Genomic DNA, 23054 nt, shown 5'->3' with positions numbered 1-23054 from the left:
CCATATGCTGCCCCTATTGTTTGTGTGAGAAAGAAAGACGGATCATTGCGCCTGTGCATTGATTACCGGCTTCTCAACAAAAAGACTGTGCCAGATCGGCACCCCCTCCCCCGCATACAGGACCTGATTGACTCACTCGGAGGCTACAGGTGGTCTACCAGCAGACATTACAGATGATCGCATGCCTGATAGACCGCCAAGGGCAAAAGGAAAGTCAAATCAGCCACGTGAAACGGTCGACCAAATAGAGGCTGGTGATGTAAGTGGATCTGAAACAGATGAGGAGGCACCTTGTTACTGGCTGCGGGTACCCAGAGAATCATTAAGGACCAATCGGGACATTCCTAATCAGGTCCCAGTGAGCGGGTCATTGGTTAGTCCTGAGACACCTGGTGACATGCAGGGTGGCGATGTTCCTATGGGATCAGAGTTTGACCGAGTGAGTGTAGGAGAGATGGAGCAGGAGAGAGAGAATGACATTTCGCCCCCTGTGGAGGAACCAGAGTTTGGCGAAGAGCAGCTGGCGCCCCAGACCAATGACTCCAGTGAAAACACTCAAGGGTCTCAACCTGAACCTCAGCCCGTACTAAGGAGATCTACAAGGCAGAGGAGACCTGGCCAGATACTGACCTATTCTTCCCTTGGCCAGCCAACGTATCAGCCACGTCTTGCTGTTAGTTCTGTGGGTGTACAGCCAGTGTTCTATATGCACCAGTGTCCACAATCGTACTGGCATTCAGTCCAACCCATCCATATTATGCCTGGTGTACACTCCGCTGTCACTTACCCGATCTGCTGCTGAGTTTAAGACGGGCATAGGACCTTGGGTACATATAGTGTTGGGTATTCAGAAAATGTAGAAAATCATTGCACACCCATATGTATTTGTAATTTGTGAGTATATTGAGTGAAGAGTTAAAGTTTGATTCAGAGTTAATGGAAGTTTACACTGTTAATTGCAAGTGTCGGGAGCCACTTTTGGTTTGTAGGGGAGTGTGTGGCACACCCAAAATGCATGGCCACTTTTGTGTTAATCATTTAATTTAATTTATTTAATTTGTTTATCAGTTATTTTCTGTGGCTATTAATATCCAAAATGACTTTGACAACATGACCAACCTAACCAGTGCATTATTTTGTCACATAAACTGTATAGAAGGTACAAAGAAATGGAGCAACACCCCAGGCGGAACTATTATTCCAAGACAGGTGCAACCCGGTTGCTTTAGGGGGATGGACTTCCGCCCACGAGTCAGATGCAATCTGAGAGGCAAACCGAGTGCACTGTCTTCATTGATCCTGAACTTTACCTGTGTTTGCAGGGATTTCTTCTTTGTTATTGTGGCACCATTCCTGGGGCCCGTAACAATTGTATTATTAAGCTCTGCACTTTATAAGGTAAAAATTATCAATTTTGCTTGAGAGCAGTAATAAATATCATAACAGGATTTGGAGAATACAGGACCACATTATTATCTGAATACTGGAGTTAGCAGCACAGGTGTTTTGAATGAGCTGGTTCATGGGCCATACTTATTTTAATTCTAATATCTCACAAATAATCGAGTTTGCTGTTTGGCAAAGGATTTCCAGGAGGTTTGTGCATCAATTTTGGGAGGGTTTTTTTTTTTTGTGTTTCATTATTTTGCTTCTTGCTAATTAAGTTACTTAGCACTGGATGATAATTTAGAACTCTGACCTAACCACAAATTAGGAATCTGTGCATAGCCATAATTTACCTATCACTGTACAAACAAAAATGTTGTCCTTTTTCATGTGTTTAAAAATGTTTTATAGACAGATATTTTTTAAATACAAGCTTTTGTAGGTTAAGAAAGAAATAGATAAATGTTGAAGATGGATAGAGAGAGACAGAGATAAGAAGTGGGTTTTCTGCGATGGACCTCCTGCTGCAGCCACATCAGTCAATGATCATTTTTGTGACTATGCAACTGGACCCAGACTACTAGCTGCAAACCACAAGAATGACACAGACAGATGTGTTCAAAATTAAACCAGGGGCCCGCTGACCTCCATCGCACAGGGTGGGAGGAGAGGAGGGAGTGAGGCGGATGGCTGAAAGACTGAGATGGGGGAATCTATAGTGTTTATTTATCAGGTAACGTCTTTAAGTTACCTTATTGTTAGTTTGCATGACTTTGTTCCTTCTGGGTCAGAGGGAGGATAGCTGGGTGCTTCTTTTGAAGGAAGATTTTGTCATCTTTTCTTATTTTCTAGACTCCTCCAAAGCATGCACATCAAGTATTACTTGATATGCATGCTTGATTTGCTGCTTGTGTGAGCTCTTGCTGTTTTACATTATATAGAAGTCATCATCATGGATAAGCTGGTGAAGTCAATTGGCAAGCTAGCCAACTAGCACTTTGACCAACATGACATCAGCTAGCGGTTAGTGGATTACTGTTATGAAGCCTTGAGTTCTTGGTGTTTTGAAATCAAATAATAACCATAATTTAGAAATTGACTTCATGTATCGTCATGGACAAATTGCTTCTTACAAAACATGGCACCTAGGTGACAAACCACACATGATAGCTAGTGGAGCCCTTGTTATAAGTTAATCAAGTACGTGCTAATGTTCTCAGTGGTTCTACAGCAGCACTGCTTTTGGCCCTTATGTGGACTTTGTTTTTGAGTCTATGTAGTGAAGGTAGCCTATAGTTAGTTCACATTCGTTAAGCTATTATCAGCTAGTGTTGGTCAGGAACACATCCTTTGGACTGTTGGAGTACTTCACATAGAAATCAATCGACAAGCTGTTAGAGGCAATGTGAGACTCAAGGAAACTCAAATTTTAAAGTTTATTTTAATCTCTTCAGACACTGGCAATAAAAAGCAATTTAAAGTATGTAATTATGTTATGTAAAGCACTTTTAATTTACAGTTGAATGAAAATAAAGCTTTCACAGGACTCTGCAGTCCTGTTAAAATCTAAGTACACCCCATGATTCAGTAGTTAGTAGAACCACCTTCAGCAGCAATACCTTCAAGTAATTATTTTCTGTATGACTTTATCAGGATTCTCATTGTTGTGGAGGAATTCTGGCCCACTCGTCTTTACAACATTGCTTTGGTTTATTGAGGTTCCTGCACAGCTCTCTTACGGTCCCATCAGAGCATTGCAGTCAGGTTGAGATCTGGACCATTGCATCACCTTAATTCTTTTTCAGCCATTCTGTTATAGATTTGCTGCTGAGTTGGTATCATTGTCCTGCTGCATGACCCAGTTTGGGCCAAGCTTTATCTGTCAGAGCTGACTCTAGAATACTTTGGTATAGACAGAAATTCATTGTCGACTCAATGACTGTAAGCTGCTCAGCTCCTGTGGCTGCAAAACAAGTCCAAATCATCTCCCCTCCTCCACTGTGTGGTATTTGTGCAGATGTGCTGGTTTTGGTTATTGCCAAGCATCTCTACTTTGGTCTCGTCTGTCCAAGGGACATTGTTTCAGAAGTGTTGTGCTTTGTTCAGATTCCCCTTTGCAAACCTAAACTGCGCTGCCATGTTCTTTTCAAATAAAAGAGGCTTTCTCTAGGCAATCTTTCCAAACAAGCTATACTTGTTTAGTCATTTTCTAATTGTAGTGTCATGAACTTTAACATGCTAATTGAGGCCTGTAGAGCCTAAGGTGTAGTTCTTGGGTTTTTTGCAGTTTCTCTGAGCATTGCACAGCATTGACCTTGGGGTGAATTTACTGGGACGTCCACACCTGGGAACACTGTTGCATTGTGTTAACACACAACTAAATGCTACAGATAAACTGCCAAAATTTCTGATTTTATAGAGGTGCTTACACTCACTAATGATCAGTTAATCATGGGCATCTGATTAGTGACACCTCACTGCTACTTATGTTGTTAATTCCAATGGAAGCAGTCAGGGTGTACTAGTTTCTCACAGAACTATACAGTGTCCTTTCAAAGCTTTCTTCTTCACAAGACCATAAATAAGAAAGTCAATCCACCTCCCATTCAAACCTTGTTTGAATGGGATTTAACTCTCTCAGTTTGGCATTTAACTGCAGTACCTGCGGAAGTCCAGCAGGGGGCGTGTGGAGGTAGGGATGCCCTGAGCTGGCCAGCTGAGGAAGTGAAACTGAGTGAGCGTCCGGGTCTCTTGCGTCTGCACGTTCTTTAGGTAGAAACTTCGAACCAGGAAGTCGTTACACCAGATGTGCTCCGACACCAGGTTCACCTGGACGAACACACAATAAGAATAAAATCACCCCTGCTGCTGCTGCACACGCACACAGACTCACACCCTCTCACGCACTCATCACCTCATAGATATGGTAGAGGGATGAGCCTTCATCAGGCCAGTAGCGGTCACACTGTTTCTCTCCATCCTCCACCAGAGCTGTCATCATCACGATCACAGTGCATCCATTCTCCCACACCATCTAACACAAAGTACACAGGTGCTGATTAACATACACATTTAAAACCGATCTGATACAAATTATTCACATATGTCTGCACACTGTTCTGATCAGCAGCTAAACTGACCTGCCAGAAGTCAGAGATGGTGTGAGACAGAGGGCCCTGGGTGGCAATGTAGGCCGGCATACGGGGATCGTGCTCGATCTGTAGAAGAGGACAGAAATGAACGGGGGGTCAAGAGTGTGGACAGACACATCTACTGGATGGACTGCATTTTCCTGGGAGACTTATTTTGTTGTTTTTGCTTCATTGACCAGGACCAGACCATTGGGAGAGTCTTTGATCTACAAATGATATTTGGACAATTCCATAATAGTCTGCAAGACCAAAGCTGGCCAGAAGGCCTTAATTTTTCTCTAACAGGACAACATTTTGATTTGCTTAGGTGAAAGTGGAGGGTCAGACTTACTATAGTGCTGGCATTGATGTAGTCTGACCGCGAAGGGTTGATCTCTGCCTTCAGCTTCACCCTTGCGTGGTCATCTAAAGGACAACAGTCACAGAAATAAGTATTCAAAACGTATTTATCTTAAATTTGTGTGTGACTTCAGAGGTCAGACAGGTTGCAATAGCCAGAATAAACTGGTAAAATTCAGATTTGTCAACATTTTATTGAAGTTTTGTGCATGTTCTAACTGTTTCACTTTGAGTAGTCAATTTTTTGAACTGCATTTTCCTTTCGATGGGCAATTATACTAAAAATTCCCTGTAAAAAGTTACCCTGCTCCCTCATATTCTCCATTCATAAGCTCCTCAAAATACTTCTTTCATCTTTTCAATGTGTTCTATGCATTCGTTAGCACATTTCTCTTTCTTTCTTAATTACCCTAATCTGCTCCACATCCTTGAAACTCTTCTTCTTTTTACTTTGTGTTTGCTACAGCTCTGTATACCTAGTCTCCAAGTATGCCTGTCTAATTTTTATAGATTTTCCTGACTTTCTCTTTGCTATCCTGTTCCCTTGAAGTTTTAGTTTAAGTAAATAAGTAAACAATCTAAGCTAAAAAAAAAAAAAAAAAAGTAAAACCATTACTAATTCAAGCCTAGAATGAGAAACCAGAAATCAACACAGATGCATCTTGATGCATTCTCAATCATCCAGGAAAGTAAATCTCCAAAAAGTTGATTCTGTTCATCTGGACGTAGCATTTTGTGGGAGAAACGTTTCGTCACTCATCAAAGTGACTGCAGGTGTCCCCAATCTTATAAACAGTACATTTGCATAATGACTGAAACCAGCCCACTGAAGGAACAATGGGCTGGGAGGTCAGTTCCTTAATCTTAATTATGCAAATTCTCATGACCATTGACCAACAATCACTGACCAAAACACCGGGTCTCTGTGGCTTTTAAACCCCAAAACACGCTGCGCCAAAAACTGTTCCACCCCAAGGATCGGGTCCCCTAACACAGAGTAACATAGTGTACGCTGTTAAGTGCCAGGAGGATTGCCAGGATTTATACATCGGGGAAACCAAACAACCTCTGGCGAAACGGATGGCACAACACAGAAGAGCTACCTCGTCAGGCCAGGACTCTGCAGTCTATTTACACCTACAGGCCAGTGGACACTCTTTCAAGGTTGAGGAAGTACACATCTTGGACAGGGAGGAACGCTGGTTTGAGCGCGGAGTCAAGGAGGTCATTTATGTGAAAAGGGAAAGACCATCTCTGAATCGAGGAGGGGGCCTAAGGGTACATCTTTCGCCATCTTACAATGCTGTGATTGCGGCCATTCCGCAACTCTCTGTAAATGGTACTCATGGCCATTGATCAATGGTCTTTGATTAGTGGGTTTTGGTCAGTGGTTGTTGATCAATGGTCATGAGAATTTGCATAATTAAGATTAAGGAACTGACCTCCCAGCCCATTGTTCCTTCAGTGGGCTGGTTTCAGTCATTATGCAAATGTACTGTTTATAAGATTGGGGAAACCTGCAGTCAGCTGAGACTGAAGAAGTCACTTTGATGAGTGACGAAACGTTTCTCCCACAAAACACTACGTCCAGATGAACAGAATCAACTTTTTGGAGAACACAGATACACTTAAAATCTTGATATAATTCAATATTAAGCAGCCTCAAACTCTCAGGGTGTTTCAGACAGCTTTTTTGCCCCGTGTTTTAACAGAGCAACTTTTACAGGATACTTAATGCTGATGGGAGTGAAGTTGCTGAGGAACTCACAGGGCACCGAGTCAGGACAGCGATTCTTCTTCACGTTGGTGTCGCTCTGAGCCACGGAGACAGCGCTGGGTTCGGCCTGGTAGGAACACAGAGCCTCCCACTCCTTCAGCAGCCTGTCCTTGTTCCTTAAGTGGTCCTCCATGTAAGCCTTTAGGAGTATAGGACATTCAGTCCTATCTTTCCATTATATGAAGAACCATGTATGTGTTGTCTAGACCTTTTAACAAACTGACCCAAAGTTTAGGATTTTAAAAATAATAAAGCAAATTAAAACTAAATTTATCCCAGTTTTAGAGTAAGCATCTAACACTTTAGATGTGCCCAAACTCATGTGCAGTTTAACTCTGGGAAAAATCTTACCAATGCCAGTATGTACACTGTATATAAAAGCCTTAAACCTGCATTCTTTCTAATGGCCAGCAGGGGGCGCTTGAAGAAGTCTGACTGTATAGAAATCTATTTTGAAAATCAGCCTACTTCTCACGTTATTAATGACCTCAGTCAACACTTGTCTAATGTGTTTATGGGCTCAACTGTTATTTTAAGTTTTCTTTAATATAACAATGTTAATTTTGTAAATCAATTTCCATTTTAGAGTAAAATAGAGAATAACGTAGAGTATCCTTCATCCTGTAGCTACCTGGTGATCCTACAACTGAGACAAATGGCGTCAAAAAAATGAAGAGCCAGCAAAATATTTACACACAAGTCCTGTCGTTATGAGTATTTGGCGACTGTTTATAAATGTTTTTAACATCAAAATGAGCAGTGAGGCAAAGATACTCTTTAAGTAAATTTGACTTTATCTAATTTTTCAATTTTTCATAAATCTTCTTGTGAACCTTTTGACTGATCCCTTTCTAAGGTTTTACCTATTAAATTTGGCTTCCTCACTTCCTCACAGCACTTACGTGTCATCGAGTACTAACCAGTATCATGTGACCAGTAGAGATGTCCATGTTGGCCTGAGCTGGCTCCTCACACCAGGAGGGCGTGCTGCTATGGGAGCTGGGGCTTGGCTGGGCGCCGTCGCTGAACTGGGATGAAACGCTGCTCACCCTCGAGTCTGTACCTCCGCCTCCCACTGCACCTCCCGCAACACTTCCTCCACCTCCTCCTCCACTTCCTCCACTTGCTCCTCCACTTGCTCCTCCCACAGCACCTAGGGCGGCAGCTTCAAGGCGTCCAAAGGCACCTTTGGAGGCCATATGCTGGCGACACAGGTCCTGGTGAGCCAGTTATGCATGCACTGTTACACTGCACTCCTCTCACTGTGTTGTGCCTCTTAAGTGTTTATATAGATTTGTATTTGTATAAAGCATCTGAATGGACTATTTTGTCACTAAAAAAGGTGATTGGAGGCAGCTGAGAGAGTTGGGGAAAGCCTCATTTTACATTAAAGCAAGTTACATTAAAGTCAGTTCATACATTGGGAATAAAAAGCAGAACCTGGACATTCGCTTCTCACATATACAGGGAGTGCAGAATTATTAGGCAAATGAGTATTTTGTCCACATCATCCTCTTCATGCATGCTGTCTTACTCCAAGCTGTATAGGCTCGAAAGCCTACTACCAATTAAGCATATTAGGTGATGTGCATCTCTGTAATGAGAAGGGGTGTGGTCTAATGACATCAACACCCTATATCAGGTGTGCATAATTATTAGGCAACGTCCTTTCCTTTGGCAAAATGGGTCAAAAGAAGGACTTGACAGGCTCAGAAAAGTCAAAAATAGTGAGATATCTTGCAGAGGGATGCAGCAGTCTCAAAATTGCAAAGCTTCTGAAGCGTGATCATCGAACAATCAAGCGTTTCATTCAAAATAGTCAACAGGGTCGCAAGAAGCCTGTGGAAAAACCAAGGCGCAAAATAACTGCCCATGAACTGAGAAAAGTCAAGCGTGCAGCTGCCAAGATGCCACTTGCCACCAGTTTGGCCATATTTCAGAGCTGCAACATCACTGGAGTGCCCAAAAGCACAAGGTGTGCAATACTCAGAGACATGGCCAAGGTAAGAAAGGCTGAAAGACGACCACCACTGAACAAGACACACAAGCTGAAACGTCAAGACTGGGCCAAGAAATATCTCAAGACTGGTTTTTCTAAGGTTTTATGGACTGATGACATGAGAGTGAGTCTTGATGGGCCACATGGATGGGCCCGTGGCTGGATTGGTAAAGGGCAGAGAGCTCCAGTCCGACTCAGACGCCAGCAAGGTGGAGGTGGAGTACTGGTTTGGGCTGGTCATCAAAGATGAGCTTGTGGGGCCTTTTCGGGTTGAGGATGGAGTCAAGCTCAACTCCCAGTCCTACTGCCAGTTTCTGGAAGACACCTTCTTCAAGCAGTGGTACAGGAAGAAGTCTGCATCCTTCAAGAAAAACATGATTTTCATGCAGGACAATGCTCCATCACACGCGTCCAAGTACTCCACAGCGTGGCTGGCAAGAAAGGGTATAAAAGAAGACAAACTAATGACATGGCCTCCTTGTTCACCTGATCTGAACCCCATTGAGAACCTGTGGTCCATCATCAAATGTGAGATTTACAAGGAGGGAAAACAGTACACCTCTCTGAACAGTGTCTGGGAGGCTGTGGTTGCTGCTGCACGCAATGTTGATGGTGAACAGATCAAAACACTGACAGAACCCATGGATGGCAGGCTTTTGAGTGTCCTTGCAAAGAAAGGTGGCTATATTGGTCGCTGATTTGCTTTTGTTTTGTTTTTGAATGTCAGAAATGTATATTTGTGAATGTGGAGATGTTATATTGGTTTCACTGGTGAAAATAAATAATTGAAATGGGTATTTATTTGTTTTTTGTTAAGTTGCCTAATAATTATGCACAGTAATAGTCACCTGCACACACAGATATCCCCCTAAAATAGCTAAAACTAAAAACAAACTAAAATCTACTTCCAAAAACATTCAGCTTTGATATTAATGAGTTTTTTGGGTTCATTGAGAACATGGTTGTTGTTCAATAATAAAATTATTCCTCAAAAATACAACTTGCCTAATAATTCTGCACTCCCTGTACATCATATTTCCATTTTATTGACTTTAGCGGACTGTTAGAATTTTTATTGCCTATACTGGTTATAACCTTTTGTTATTGCCTATTATTCTTTCCATCTTGGCCATTTATCCAAATATTTCAACGTCCATCTGCTAGCACTATTACTTTCAACTATCAGTTAATTAAAATTTCAACCACATGGTGCCAATGCAGTAACATTCATTGAAATTTCATTTCTGTACACCTGCTGTATCCTGAGGTACGCCCTCACCTGGTACTCCTGGTGGCTGAAGCTGCCTCCTTCTGGTCCCAGACCCAGCTTCTTTGCCGCCAGTCGGTGTGCATGGTGGCGCAGGCAGGTGATGGTCATGGCCGCCACCAGGATGCCGCCGATGCAGGCCATGGCCACCAGCATTGCAAACACCCAGCGGGAGCGGGGCTGGACTCTGGTCGCCAAGGGCAAAGACTTCCCATTATTCTTCTGTAACAAGTGGGCAGAAAAAAGCCTAAATTCAGCTTCCTTTTTGTTAGCCTCTGACCACTCGTATCAGCAACAGTGAATACCTACAGAACTGATTTTAAGATGAACGTAGATAAATGTGTAAATGCACTCACCTCTCCAACACCGCTCTGCAGCACCTTCAAGCCCGTCTCAGACTCCAGGAAGTTCTTCTCTGCAACTGATTCAACCAGCCAATCAACAATAAACCAAAGTTTAAAGATGCTCCCTCATCAGCTGGCTTTATAAACCTCTGTTAGTGTAAATGATGGAGAAACCAGATGATAATATGTTTTGGATAATAGCAGGAAAAAGTACTTTACACCTGTGATGTTTGTGACACAAAACCGCCTTTGCATCTTTCCTACTTTTTAAGCTTCCTTTCGTCCAGTTTTGTTCTCTTCTTAGTTTCTTTACATTTAAAACCTTTTCATATGTTTTCTTGCATTCTTTCCTCTGTCAGTCCTTCTTTGTTTCACTGTCCTGAACACACTATACAGTTCCTACCTTCCTATTTTTTCTTCCTTTGCTATTTTTTCTTTTTCAATTAGTTTATTCTTCTTTACCATCCTTCCTTTCTCTTTTAATCATTTTTCTTTCTACCTTATTTTTCTTACATTTCTTCCTTCAATTCTTTATTTTTCTTCAAGCCTGTCTTAATTCTTTCCTTTGTCTTTGATTCCTTCCTTTGTTCTTTTGTTCCCTTTCCTGTCTGATCTTCTTTTCTTTTACCTTTCTTCTTTTTTCTTTCCTTCCTTCCTTTCCTTTGTCCTTCATTCTTAAATTTTCTTCCTTTATTTCTTCCTTCCTCCTTCCTTCCTCACTTCCATTCTTCTCTGTTTTCTTCCTCAGTTCCCTTCCTTATCATCCATCATTACTTAGTTCCTCAATTCATCCTTTCTTCATTCCTTCATCCTTCCTTTTCATATTCCTCATCACTTCCTTCCTTCAGTTTCTTTTCTTTTCCTTCACTTCTGCTTTTATTTTTTCCTTCGTTTGTCTTTCCTTACTCACTTTTTTTTGTTCCTTCACCTTTTCTATCCTTCTTTCTTCCTTCCTACCATCCATCTTTCCTACCTCCCTCCTTCCTTAGTTTCTTTCTTCCTTCCTTCCTTTTATCCTACCTTACTTAGTTCCTCAGTTTCATCCCTTATTCCTTCTGTCCTTCCGTTGTCTTCTTCCTTTTGTTCTTTTTCCCTTCCTCCTTGCTTCCAACATTTCTTCTTTCTTATCTTTTCTTCCTTCCCTTCCTTCTTTCTTCTTTCCTGCCATCCATCTTTCCTACCTCCCTCCCTTCCTCAGTTTCTTCCTTCCTTTCATCCTACCTTACTTAGTCCCTTAATTTCATCCCTTATTCCTTCTGTCCTTCCATTTTGTTCCCCCCTTCCTTCTTTCCTGGTCTTCTCCTCTGTGACTGCTTTGATTGAACACACAGCACTGAAATAACTGAAGCGTTGCAGCGGGCAGCGCTAAAAAGTGAACAGGTGGCGTACCAGCTTTGTCGGCCACATCTGCGGCTGTCAGGTTCTTGGCATTGGGTCTGATCCTGAAGGTGATTGCAGGTCCGACCACACTGCAGAGAGGCAGAGAATGCCCAGCAGGTGAGTTTTACACTGAATTAAAACACCAGCTGAACATAAGTTACCTAATCTAATAGTTTGTGCAACAGGAGAACAAAGAGCACTTTTACTTTTTACAGACACTTTGCAGAAATCTCCTCAGGTCAGTTCTTCTCTAAACGAGTCTCATTTTCTTCTAAGAAGCGAAAATCTGCAACAGCGTCCTCAATATTTTCATGTTTAATTTAATTTAAGTAAAAATGAATGTTTACTCATTCTAGAGCAGCAACCTGCTCTAATATTTACTTTATCCAGATACATGGAAACGATTTTAATATAATAACGACTCTTTGAGATGTTTCTTTGGGATGAACTCAGTATTTTACTTTCAATTTCATTAAAATTACTTACAGTTCTCCTGTATCTGAGGTACAGCGGCGTATTTTTGTGCATATTAATTTTTTTATTGCATTTATTACTTCTTCAATTGAATGGGTTTTTTTTCTGTTGTTCATTGAAATGTCCTGAATAAACTGTAACTGCTACTATTTTATTAAATCTTGTGAAGACATGGAGTTTATGCCGATGTTAATAAAGAAATCCGCTTGGATAAGAAGGAGATTTCTGCAGGCCGGAACTTTCTGCAGGGTCAGGAAGAAGGAGGAGCAGGAGGAGAAGCAGGTCAAAGAATCACTTCCACGAGCAGAAAGTCAGTGCAGCTTGCCGTCCAGCTTCACCAGGTCTGGGGAACCTCATGAACCAAAGAGCGAGGATCCAGAGGCTGAAGCCAGAAAGGACGTCTCCTTTTCTTTTAGATTTTTCGTTCTTATTTTTTGTGCGGGTTGAGGAGCAGTGACGTCCTCGCTCCTACCTGATTCTGATGAAGGAGTTGGTGGAGAGGCCGATCCTCTCCGACAGCAGCTCCAGCAGTCGCACCCCGTCGTTCAGACTGAGGGGGCTGACAAAACACACACATTTAAACACACACATGAACAGACACTCTCTCACACATACACACAGCAGCGTTCAAAGATTTAAAGAAGACCTTTGACCTCTGAATCTGAGTCCATCTGACAGTCACTTTATCAGCTTCTGCTTCTGATTTCCTGATCTGAGCTCAGGGTCGGCGCTTTTACTTTCTTCCTCTTCGTTTGCTCCCTCCTTCCTTCCTGTCTTTAGGTGTCTTTCCTTCTTTTAATTTCAATATCTCAGTTTCTTTCCTTTCTTCATTCTTTTTAATTTTCTTACCTCCTTCCTTTTTATTTCTTCACTTATTTTATTAAGCCTTCCTTACTTCTTTCTAGTCTTCTTCCCTATAGTTTTTTTCCTTGTTGTTTATTCAACACAGTTTTCTCTGTTAATCCTTTTGGTTTAATTTCTCTTGACATACATTCCCCCCTTTCCTCGTTTTCCTTTTTCCATTTTTTAATACCTCTGTTTCTTTCTTTTCTTCCATTTTCCTTCTGTCAGTTCTTTTACATCCTTCCATTTTCACACTGCTCTGTGTTTACTTATTTCCTTCCTTGATTTTTTCATTTCCTTTATTTCCCTCCTTGTATGTTCAAGTGTTTCCTTCCTGCCTTTTCTTCTTTTAGTCATCAGTTTCTTCTTTGCTTCTTTCTCACAGCACAGAGCAGTTTAATCACTTAAGGACAAGGTCACAGATAATAGCCTTCAACACAACTTTGCTATATATTAGATTATGGTTTTTGTGAACTGTCTGCTACATTTCACAGGAGCAAATAATAACCTTCTTTGGTCACATTACAAGAAATTTTAGACTAATGGATGGACAGCCCTGTTATCTGTCCAGGATGTATCCTGCCTCTGGCCCTAACGACTAGGACTGGCTGAAGCACCACTGCAAGCCTGAAATGGATAAGCAGACAGATGGGTGGAAAGATATGGAACGCCAGGACTGCCATAATGAATTAATTAAATACACCATTAAATAATTAATTAAATGTGGCAATAATTAATTAAAATTGGAATTAATTAATTAAATAAATAGTTATGACACATGTAATTAATTAATTATTGACACATTTAATTAATTATTTATGTATTTCACATTTTAATTAATTATTGACACATTTAATTAATTAATTATTGACACATTTAATTAATTATTTATGTATTTCACATTTTAATTAATTATTGACACATTTCATTAATTATTGACACATTTAATTAATTATTTAATGATATATTTATTTATTTCATTTTGGCAGTCCTGACGCCTGGCTCTCATCATGAAATAATTTTATCTGTCAGCCTCACCCATCAAACTCAGGGGGCGGGGTTAACGCTGATCGAGTCAAAACCATTGCTTTGGCCTGGTGGCCATTGTTTCTAGCACACAACAACCGGCATGTGGAAGCTAACAGAACTGAGCTTTGAAAAACCCTGTTTGTGTGTTACCAAATACCGTTTTAATATTTTTTTAGCCGAGAATGTAGTGGTTTAATCTTCATGTGTCTGGTCGGTTTGTCAAGATACAGCCTCTTTGCAAAAGTGTTTCGATGATTTCGGAGATGTCTGCCCAGTCTCACGGCAAAGCGTGGGATAGACCCGCTCGCCTCGCAAGCAATCCCACCGACAAAGCGCAGGCCCCGGTACACAGCTGTAGTAACCCCCGCTGACTTCTTTTACTGAGGTTATATTTATCGGTGTTTTATTTCCTGATGTTCTTATGTGTCCTACGTGTTTCAGTCGCCAATTCTGAATTATAACTAACATTAAAAACATGTTTAAGGAGGAGAGAGAGCAAATAAATCTGTTTAACATCTGATCTTTGGGTTTTTGTTCAGTAATCAGCGTGACCTGTGTATAAACACATAAAAGAGATAACGTTGGTGTTTCCGTCATGTAGTAACTGCTGGCTTTAACTGTACAAAGGTTGTTCGACACTATGAAACACATACAGACTTCATGATGTTCGGCTAATATTTTTATTGTGAATATTAATCATGCTGACCTCGCTCTGTACACCACGCAGCGAGGTCAGCATATCCACGATATCCTCAGCTCCATGAGTTAACACAAAGTTTCCCAGCTGACTATCTAACTGCCAACTATTCCAGAGACGTGAAAATATACAGCATAAAGAAAAGTGTAAGAGACTCAGCAGCAGATTAGAATAACAGTTATACATTTAATAAATCACCAAATGAATCCAAGAAACGAGCAAACCTGTTCCGACAATTTGAATTTGTATTCCCTCAGCTGCAGACTCGCTGCTGTTTAAATGTTTGAAAAGGAAGATTAGATATAAAAAACGTCAAACATAGACTCAGTCTGCCTTCACATTTGATATGAGGCCAGCACGTATAGTGGCCTCAGCAGGCTATTACTGAAATACACGTGCTATATCATAAACTATGATATAAACAGGGAGGTCCTATTAACATGTTTAGTTTTAAAGGACACCTTCCTGCCTTTAGTCTCATTCATGAGCAGTATTAGTTTTCTTCTAACATCCAGAAGTCTGCACAATGTGTTTCATAGTTTGTAACAAGCCTTTGACAGGTAAACATAACATGACCGAAAAAGCAAAAAAAAAGAAAAAAAAAAGAGAGAGAGTGTTGACATAAGAAGAGAAAATTCTCTCAATTATGGAGACAGACAAATGGTTCATTTATGTTTGATGTGTGTTTATTCCTCCCTAAATATCGTCGGTGAAGTTCGCCATGCATGTCAGATTTTCCTGCGCATTTTTATACCTCTGCCAACAGAGAGAGAAAAAAAATCACATTCTAACAGACAGCTGGTGCTTAGAATACAGTTGAATAACTATTAAAAAACAGATGATATTTAGATGATAGTTCAGTCTAACACATGTGCCAGTGAACCATTAAACGTCTGTGAAACTATGCAGTTATGAAACGTAACTTTAACCTCAGCCAAACCGATTTGCTCAGTTGTAAATAAAACAGCGAAGTAAACGTGACCCGACAGACAGAACCTGAGTGAATGAAGTCCAGCGTTTAACCACTGAGAGCTAAAACTCAGCTGAGGTTTGAAAGCTGTGTGCCGGTGATTGGACATCAGCCGCTGATAAAGCTGTTCGCCTATAAAGTGCTCTGTAAGGAAACGAGCTCCAGCAGCTCTGCGCTCGGGGAAAACACTATATTTACTTATCTTGTGCAGAAAAATGCGCTGACATTGCGTTATATCGAGCACCGGCTGCCCAGTTAAACTGTGACTATCACCAGGTAACTAGGCGTGTTTCTTGAATTAGCAGCAGGTGTTAAACAGCTGACAGATGAGGAGGAGGATGCATGCAGGTAAACTGAGGGTCTGCTGAGCTGATCGCTGGTTTCGTGAGAAAAATGTCAGCTCGTTCTTTATGTTACAGAAGCAAGAGACACAAGACCAGGCGGAAAGAGACGATCGTTCGGTGAAAATGAGAATCTGCGAATGCAACATGTGGAACACGGAGAGTGGAATATGTAAACAAACCGGTTAATGTACCCCCCTCGGTGCGCTCTGCATGCTAACTGTTAGCAGAGCTAGTGAAATCTCTGAAAACATCTGAGCACTTTTGCAAACATGTTCTATGTTGACAACCTGACCAGACATACGTGGCGACATTCGCGGCTAAAACACTGTTAAAAGTGTAGCTGGTGACAGAAAAACGGGGTATTTTAAAACTACACCACCACCATTGCTGCTTGTGATTTGATCTGCATTCTGGGATAACTGGCTGCCCCAAGTCTACACAAGCAATCGATTTTCTAGGATCGACCTGTTTTGACTTACTTTGCACGGCAACCAATCAAATGTTAGAGAAGCTGCATGGGCAGCGTTAACCCCGCCCCCTGAGTTTGATGGGTGAGGCTGACAGATAAAATTATTTCATGACGAGAGCCAGGCGTCAGGACTGCCAAAATGAAATAAATAAATATATCATTAAATAATTAATTAAATGTGTCAATAATTAATGAAATGTGTCAATAATTAATTAAAATGTGAAATACATAAATAATTAATTAAATGTGTCAATAATTAATTAATTACATGTGTCAATAATTAATTAAAATGTGAAATACATAAATAATTAATTAAATGTGTCAATAATTAATTAATTACATGTGTCATAACTATTTATTTAATTAATTAATTCCAATTTTAATTAATTATTGCCACATTTAATTAATTATTTAATGGTGTATTTAATTAATTCATTATGGCAGTCCTGGCGTTCCATAGAAAGACAGACTGATGGATTGCAAGACTGGTGGTGAATGGATGAAAGGCAGATGGATGGACAGATATCTTTTATTCATTTCCTTCTTTGCTTTCTTCGGTCATTTTCCTTTCTTTCCTTTTTTCCTTCATTCTTGTTTATTTTCTTCCTTTTCTAAATTTCATCACTCCAGTTTCTTCATTTCGCTCCTTCTTTCATTCCTTTCCACTTCTTCTTTTCATTTCTTTTCTGTTCTACTGTTTCTTTCTTTCTTTATTTGTTCAGTTATCTTTCATTATTTCTTTCCAGTCTTCTTTCCTTTAGTTCCTTCCTTTTATTTCAACACCCGTGTCTCTATCCTTTTCTTCCATTTTTCAGTGTTTGTCCTTCAGCATTAGTTGTCCTGCTGCGTCCACATTAGTGAGCAGCATGTGGACTCCTTTCACCACAAACATGAAAGCAACACATAACGAGATGTCTGTCCACTCACACCTTCAGGCGTCCTGATTGGCCAGACACTCAGGAAGCATACCTCTGATTGGTGACGATGTAGCCAAATTCGTCCACCTGACCTACTGGATCCTTCTTCCCCAGTTTGTCCTGATTGACTGTTGTGGTGGGTGTTGCCTCTTTCTGGACTCCCTCTGGTGTCGGAGGCTTGGCGTTGGAGGGTGGAGCCTCCTGGGCAGACATTTTATAGGCCATTGAGCCCTCTGAGACCTGATAGAAGAAGATAAATGAACACATTTGATTGGAAATAGATAATGAAGGAGTATTTTTGTTTATTTACTTGTTGATTTATGAGATTTATAAACAAATTAATTTAGCTTGAAATTATTGCCTTAGATTAATTTTTCTCTAAATGCAGGCAACGTTTTGAGCCCCTGAACAAGAAGAGATTAGCTCTGATGTGACAACCAGAGACTGTGAAGCACTGACAGGCAAAATGTACACGACTGTGTTTTTGCTGTATTCTGATATGTTTTTGTTTTTTTTTAATAAACAGATAAACCATCACATCGTTTATGGTGGGAAGCAACGTATTTACCTTCTTTCCTGTAGCAGCATTGTTCCCGTATTTATCTGAAGAATAAACAAAAAGAAAACATGCTGAAGAGACTTTTTTTTCAACCCTTTAAATGCAAATGGTGGACAGGTTTGTTTATCTGATTGGATCTTTACTTTATTGGAGGTACAAATTTCGAATGTGTCCTTCAAAGATCAGCATATCTGTTGATGTTGTTGCCTGTCTGCAGCTTTAAAGAAGGCAGTGAAGTTTGTGATGTTAGTGAAGTGAAAAGATCGACCTTTGGATTCCTTTTGGGCGTAGGAGCTCTCCAGCTGCAACTGCTTCAGAGCGGCGGGCAGATCTTCTTTCTGTTCGGGGGACAAGTCCTTCATGTCGAGACCGTAGTGATCGAGCAGCAGAGCCAGTCTCTGCAGTGAACGCTCTACGAATACAGCACAGAGCACTTTAACCACTGAAGGACGCATCTACAGATAACAGCCTTCAACACAGCTTTACTACTGTGGATTTTTTTAATTAGGTGAACTATCAGTTTTTTCCTCTGCTACATTTCACAAGAGCAAAGTTTTGCCTTTCTTTGGTTACATTATAATAAATGTAAGTTAGATAATGGATAGCCCCGAGACAGCCACGTGATCTGTGCAGGATGTATCCTGCCTCTCGCCCAATAACGACTGAGACAGGCTCTGAACTGAATAAAGAGTTGGAGGGATGGAACAGGAGTATGGATAGCCCAATGGATGGATGAAAAATGAAAAAAATTGTAAAAATTTACAAACATTTCCCTGAAAAAGGGAAAAAAAAGAGTAAAAAGTGAGCAGAAAGACACACACACACACACACACACACACACACACACACACACACACACACACACACACACACACACACACACACACACACACACACAATATTTAAAAAAGAAATACACAAAAAATAAACACGATGGACAAAAGAAATAATGACTTGTCTTCTTTTCTCGTCTCGCTCACCATCCAGTTCTGACAGGGCATCGTACTCATCCTGTGCCTTCTTCTCTGCTGGGTCCTGCTGTGCAACCTGGGAAACGTAGTCCTCACCATAGTCCAGAGGGAAGTCCAGCTCCGGGAAAAAGGAGGAAGAAGATGAGGAGGACAGTGAGGATGGGAGGCCAGCTGCTGCTGCTACTGCTCCTCTGTGGCGGGGAAGAGACTGAACAGGTGAGGAAGAGGAAGAAGAAGAGGAGGAAGGAGAAGTGAGGTAAAAGGACACTAGATCCTGGAGGAGCTGCCGGTCTCGGTCCAGAGGACTTCCTCGAGATCTGGAGCGATAGGAGGAGGGATGGAGCGGGAGGGCCGGGTTATCATCCAGAGAGTTGAGGGAGCGCTCCTCCTCCTCCTGGTAGCCGTACTGCTGCTGCAACAACACACACACACACAACAGACATGTGCTGCTTTGGCCACTAGGGGGCAGAGAAACACAAAAGTAGAATAACAATGTATTGCTTTCAGAGATGTTCTGGTTTAAACGTGTCCGGCACATTGGGGATTTCTCCCTGCATAATAAAATATTGCCGCAGGGTTTCAGTAAACTATTTTGAAGTGTTTGTCTGAACATTCCTCCCACCTTGTGGTAGGTGTATGGGTCCAGCAGGGGTGTCTGCATGTGGACAGAAGACCGGGAGGGGTTGAGGACCATGTAGTCCACATACTGCTGCATCATCTTGGGGTCAGCTTGATCTTCAGGACCCTGATCCCTCTGTGGACTGGGGCCCAGCAACCTGGAGGACCTAAGAAATAAAACAGCTCAGTCTTGTCTAAGATGCTACCCTCCCATTTTTAATGATAGTAAAGCTCTTCTTACAGTTTGGGTGACTTCTCATTAAGTTTAGAGTGGGTTTCAACGGTGGGAACTTGGCTCAGCTCTCGGCTGATGATTGCCTGGGTCATGTCGTCCTTCCAGTTAAGACCTGTGCAGCCACATGTAGAAATATCACCAAGAGTGATAGCACAAAGAAAAAAACAACTGCAATGAGGGAGCAAGAATTGCTAAAAGAACAAAATGAAACCATTAAAGAACAAAAAGTGATGACACAAAATGTCCAAAAGGTGACTAGAAGATGCAGAATTACTAAAAAGAACCAAAGGATAATCACAGCATAATACAAAATGAAGGCAAAAGGCAAAAATGATGACAAAAAAGATCAAACATCCACTTGCAGATGCCAAATTAATACAGATAGAGAAAAAATGTGTAAAAATGACATAAAATGACTACAACATGACCACAAAAGATACTAAACCACCAGAAAAACAATCTGTAAATATAAAGAGAGACAAGATGAGGAAGGGCAAAATTAGCACAAAGCACCAAAAAAAGCCCCAAATAACTTTAAAAATGGCAAAGCTACATGAAATGGACAAAAAAGGACTACAAAAAGAAAAAAAAGACCACTTAATGACAAAAAGTGATGACTTTAAGACAAAAATAACCAGAACCGATGGCCACAGAAAGCAAAATACAAGAAATAAATCCCAATTAACAGAGGATTTTTTTAGACCAATGGTAATACTGATATGTGGTGATTGTTAAAAACAATCCAGTATATCGACAGATATTTTCCTTCTTTCAAACACATAAACAGAGTTCCCTAACATTTGTTATGCATAGTTATTTATTTACTTATTTATGCGAGACTCTGTGATGTTAACGGGGTATTTGCAGCTATGGTGAACAAAATGAGCATTTATTGGCTGTTACAAATGTAGACGTGGATATTTGCAAATACCCAAAATATAGCTCAATTATAACAAATAAAAAAAACTAATACTGAGCCAAAAAATTGTTACACATGCAATAATCACGAAGACATAAAAGAGGAAACCATATTCCCCCCTCTGTTTTAGTGCACATGAGCTGAATTAAAAGTGTGCCGCTGTATTCAGAGACTCACCCTGAACCATCAGGTCTTTGAGGACTTCCTGCAGTTTGTGCAGGACGGGTACAGACACCTGATACTGGACGGGTTCCTGATGAGGAGCCTGGCACTGTCCAAACAAACCATCTGCACAGAAAGAGATTCTACTGTTGCCAAACATGACAGCAACCACAAAACTCCACATATCAACACACCATAAAAAATGTTTGTGCATTTTTAAAGCAGGAGCCATAAGGTGGTTTGTTTGTCTGTCAGCAAAGATCTACTAAACTGAACTTACTGAAGAGGCAGGGCAATGGAAGAACCCATGAAAAATGAAACCAGCAGTTCTTCAATGTCCGCGTCAGCATGGCTCCAAAAGCCAGTCAATCCCCATAGACTCAATAAATTAATTCAATTCAGCTTTATTTATATACCACCAAATCAGAACAACAGTCTCCTCTATGTTCTTTGGCTTGTAAGGCAAAGACCCTACAATGACACAGATGTAAACCCAGCAATCAGTTGCCCCCTATGAGCAAGCACTTGGTGACAATGGGAAGGGAAAACTCCATTATAAAGGAACAGCCAAAAGTAGCTTTACAGCATGGATTACTGTGAGAGCCAATGTTGGCTGTTTTGCCCAAATATGTTCACTTCTAGCCCTAAAAACCCCTACCATGGTGACTAATATAAAGGTGAAATTTTGTGGGCTCCTTCCCGTCACATAGTCCAGTTTGGTACCCATGGACCAGAGGACTGACCTGCTGACCATTAAAAAGAATGTAGGTTTAAGGTACTTCAGCATTGCTTGTCCGTTCACACCCAGAAGCTACATCGGGTTAAACATTCTTTCAATGCTTCAGCATTTTGCAATTTTCTCACTTCAGATTTCTTAGCTTGTGTTTTTCTCAGCTGGGTTTGTTTTGAGCCCTCAGGGCCACCGTACTTTGCAGTTTAAATGCTGTTTTCTTTCCTTGTAGAAGAAGAATGAGAAGAACAAAAACAAGCAACTGCTCTGAGTTTACCAGGACAGCAGCAGCAGTATGAGTGCTCATCAATAATTTACACTACACATGCTGTATGTAATGCATGTAAACACGAACACAGCACATGCACACACACGTGTACACACAAACACACACTTGGCTTCATACACACACACTCACTGTGGTGGTGGTTTTGTGTGTGAGTGTGGGCTGTGGTGAGTCATCACCTCTGTCTCCATCTCACACACACACACAAGGGAGACACACGGTCGTCAGGCAAGTGATGTCACTGTTGTCATAGAGACGGCTCTCAGCCAATCGCAGGTCGATTGGCTGAGAGCCGTCTGACGGAGGGAGACCTCGTTTACTCTTTTCCTCTTGCATTACTCTGTTTATCTTCATCTCTTTCTCCATCTTGACGTCGCTTCCCTCACTTCCTGTAAATCTTATTGCCCAACTGACGCAGCTCATAGAAAAATAATTTTTACACTCATCCTTCAGCACAACACTCACAAACATCCATCAGCTGCTCAAATTGAACGGTGACATCTGCAGAGGTGCAGGCAGTTACATGGGTGAAGTTTTTTCTTTTTTAAGATTACAGATGTTACAAGATAAGAAGTGTAACACAAGTTACAAATACTTAAAGCTACAAAAGATGTCTTTGTCTTACACAGTCCTGAATCACATTTAGTAAACTCAAAATGCACAACTACAGATGTTTAAGTGCAGTGAAATGTTCTCTCCCATTGAAGCTTTTAAACAAACATGATCAAAGCTTTAAAGCAGTCTGTCTATTTTTAGAGTCTTGAAACACTTTTCTTTGATTTCATCACTACAGAGACTGAAAACATATTGCAGATGTTTAAGGACACAAATCTGCATTCAAGCTTTTCCGTCCATCCTTTTTCTACCACTTATCCAGGTTGTGGGGGCAGCAGCCTAATCAGAACAGAGGCTTTCCAAGTCCAGCCAGGAGATGCAATTATTGATCTCTGGCTTTCATCCTGTCTCCCCTTCCTCACCCCCAACCAGTTGCAGTACGGTTGGAGCAGATGACCGTCCCTCCCTGAGCCTGGTTCTCCTTATATGTTTCTTCCTGTTAAAATGGAGTTTTCCTTCCAACTGTCGCCAAGTGCTTGCGCAAAGGGGGGAATTTGATTGTCTGGGTTATTGTAGGGTGTTTACATCACTATATAAAGTGACTTGAAATGACTGTTGTTGTGATTTGGTGC

General features: G+C 41.1%; 1 protein-coding gene across 5 annotated transcripts in view; it reads right to left on the bottom strand.

The window, feature by feature from the left end:
* ptprnb (protein tyrosine phosphatase receptor type Nb) overlaps positions 1-23054 on the bottom strand; it is an 85298-nt gene that overhangs the window by 7179 nt on the left and 55065 nt on the right. For 2 of the 5 annotated variants that reach the window (XM_080877353.1, XM_080877350.1), the window contains exons 3-19: positions 20867-20977; positions 19777-19882; positions 19540-19702; positions 18927-19329; positions 18215-18358; positions 17956-17990; positions 17440-17627; positions 12591-12677; positions 11654-11733; positions 10277-10341; positions 9933-10142; positions 7575-7871; positions 6646-6793; positions 4870-4943; positions 4527-4604; positions 4301-4420; positions 4049-4215 (exon numbers count right to left, since the gene is read on the bottom strand). In XM_080877353.1, the coding sequence (XP_080733479.1) occupies positions 4049-4215; positions 4301-4420; positions 4527-4604; positions 4870-4943; positions 6646-6793; positions 7575-7871; positions 9933-10142; positions 10277-10341; positions 11654-11733; positions 12591-12677; positions 17440-17627; positions 17956-17990; positions 18215-18358; positions 18927-19329; positions 19540-19702; positions 19777-19882; positions 20867-20977 (2476 nt within the window). The remainder of the gene's footprint in view (positions 1-4048; positions 4216-4300; positions 4421-4526; positions 4605-4869; positions 4944-6645; positions 6794-7574; positions 7872-9932; positions 10143-10276; positions 10342-11653; positions 11734-12590; positions 12678-17439; positions 17628-17955; positions 17991-18214; positions 18359-18926; positions 19330-19539; positions 19703-19776; positions 19883-20866; positions 20978-23054) is intronic. The other 3 variants (XM_080877354.1, XM_080877352.1, XM_080877351.1) reach the window with 2 other exon arrangements.

This window comes from Rhamphochromis sp. 'chilingali' (genome assembly GCF_963969265.1).
Source record: "Rhamphochromis sp. 'chilingali' genome assembly, chromosome: 3".
Taxonomy (NCBI): Eukaryota; Metazoa; Chordata; class Actinopteri; order Cichliformes; family Cichlidae; genus Rhamphochromis; species Rhamphochromis sp. 'chilingali'.
Note: the sequence above shows the minus strand (reverse complement) of the source record. Positions and strands in the feature narration are given on the sequence as shown.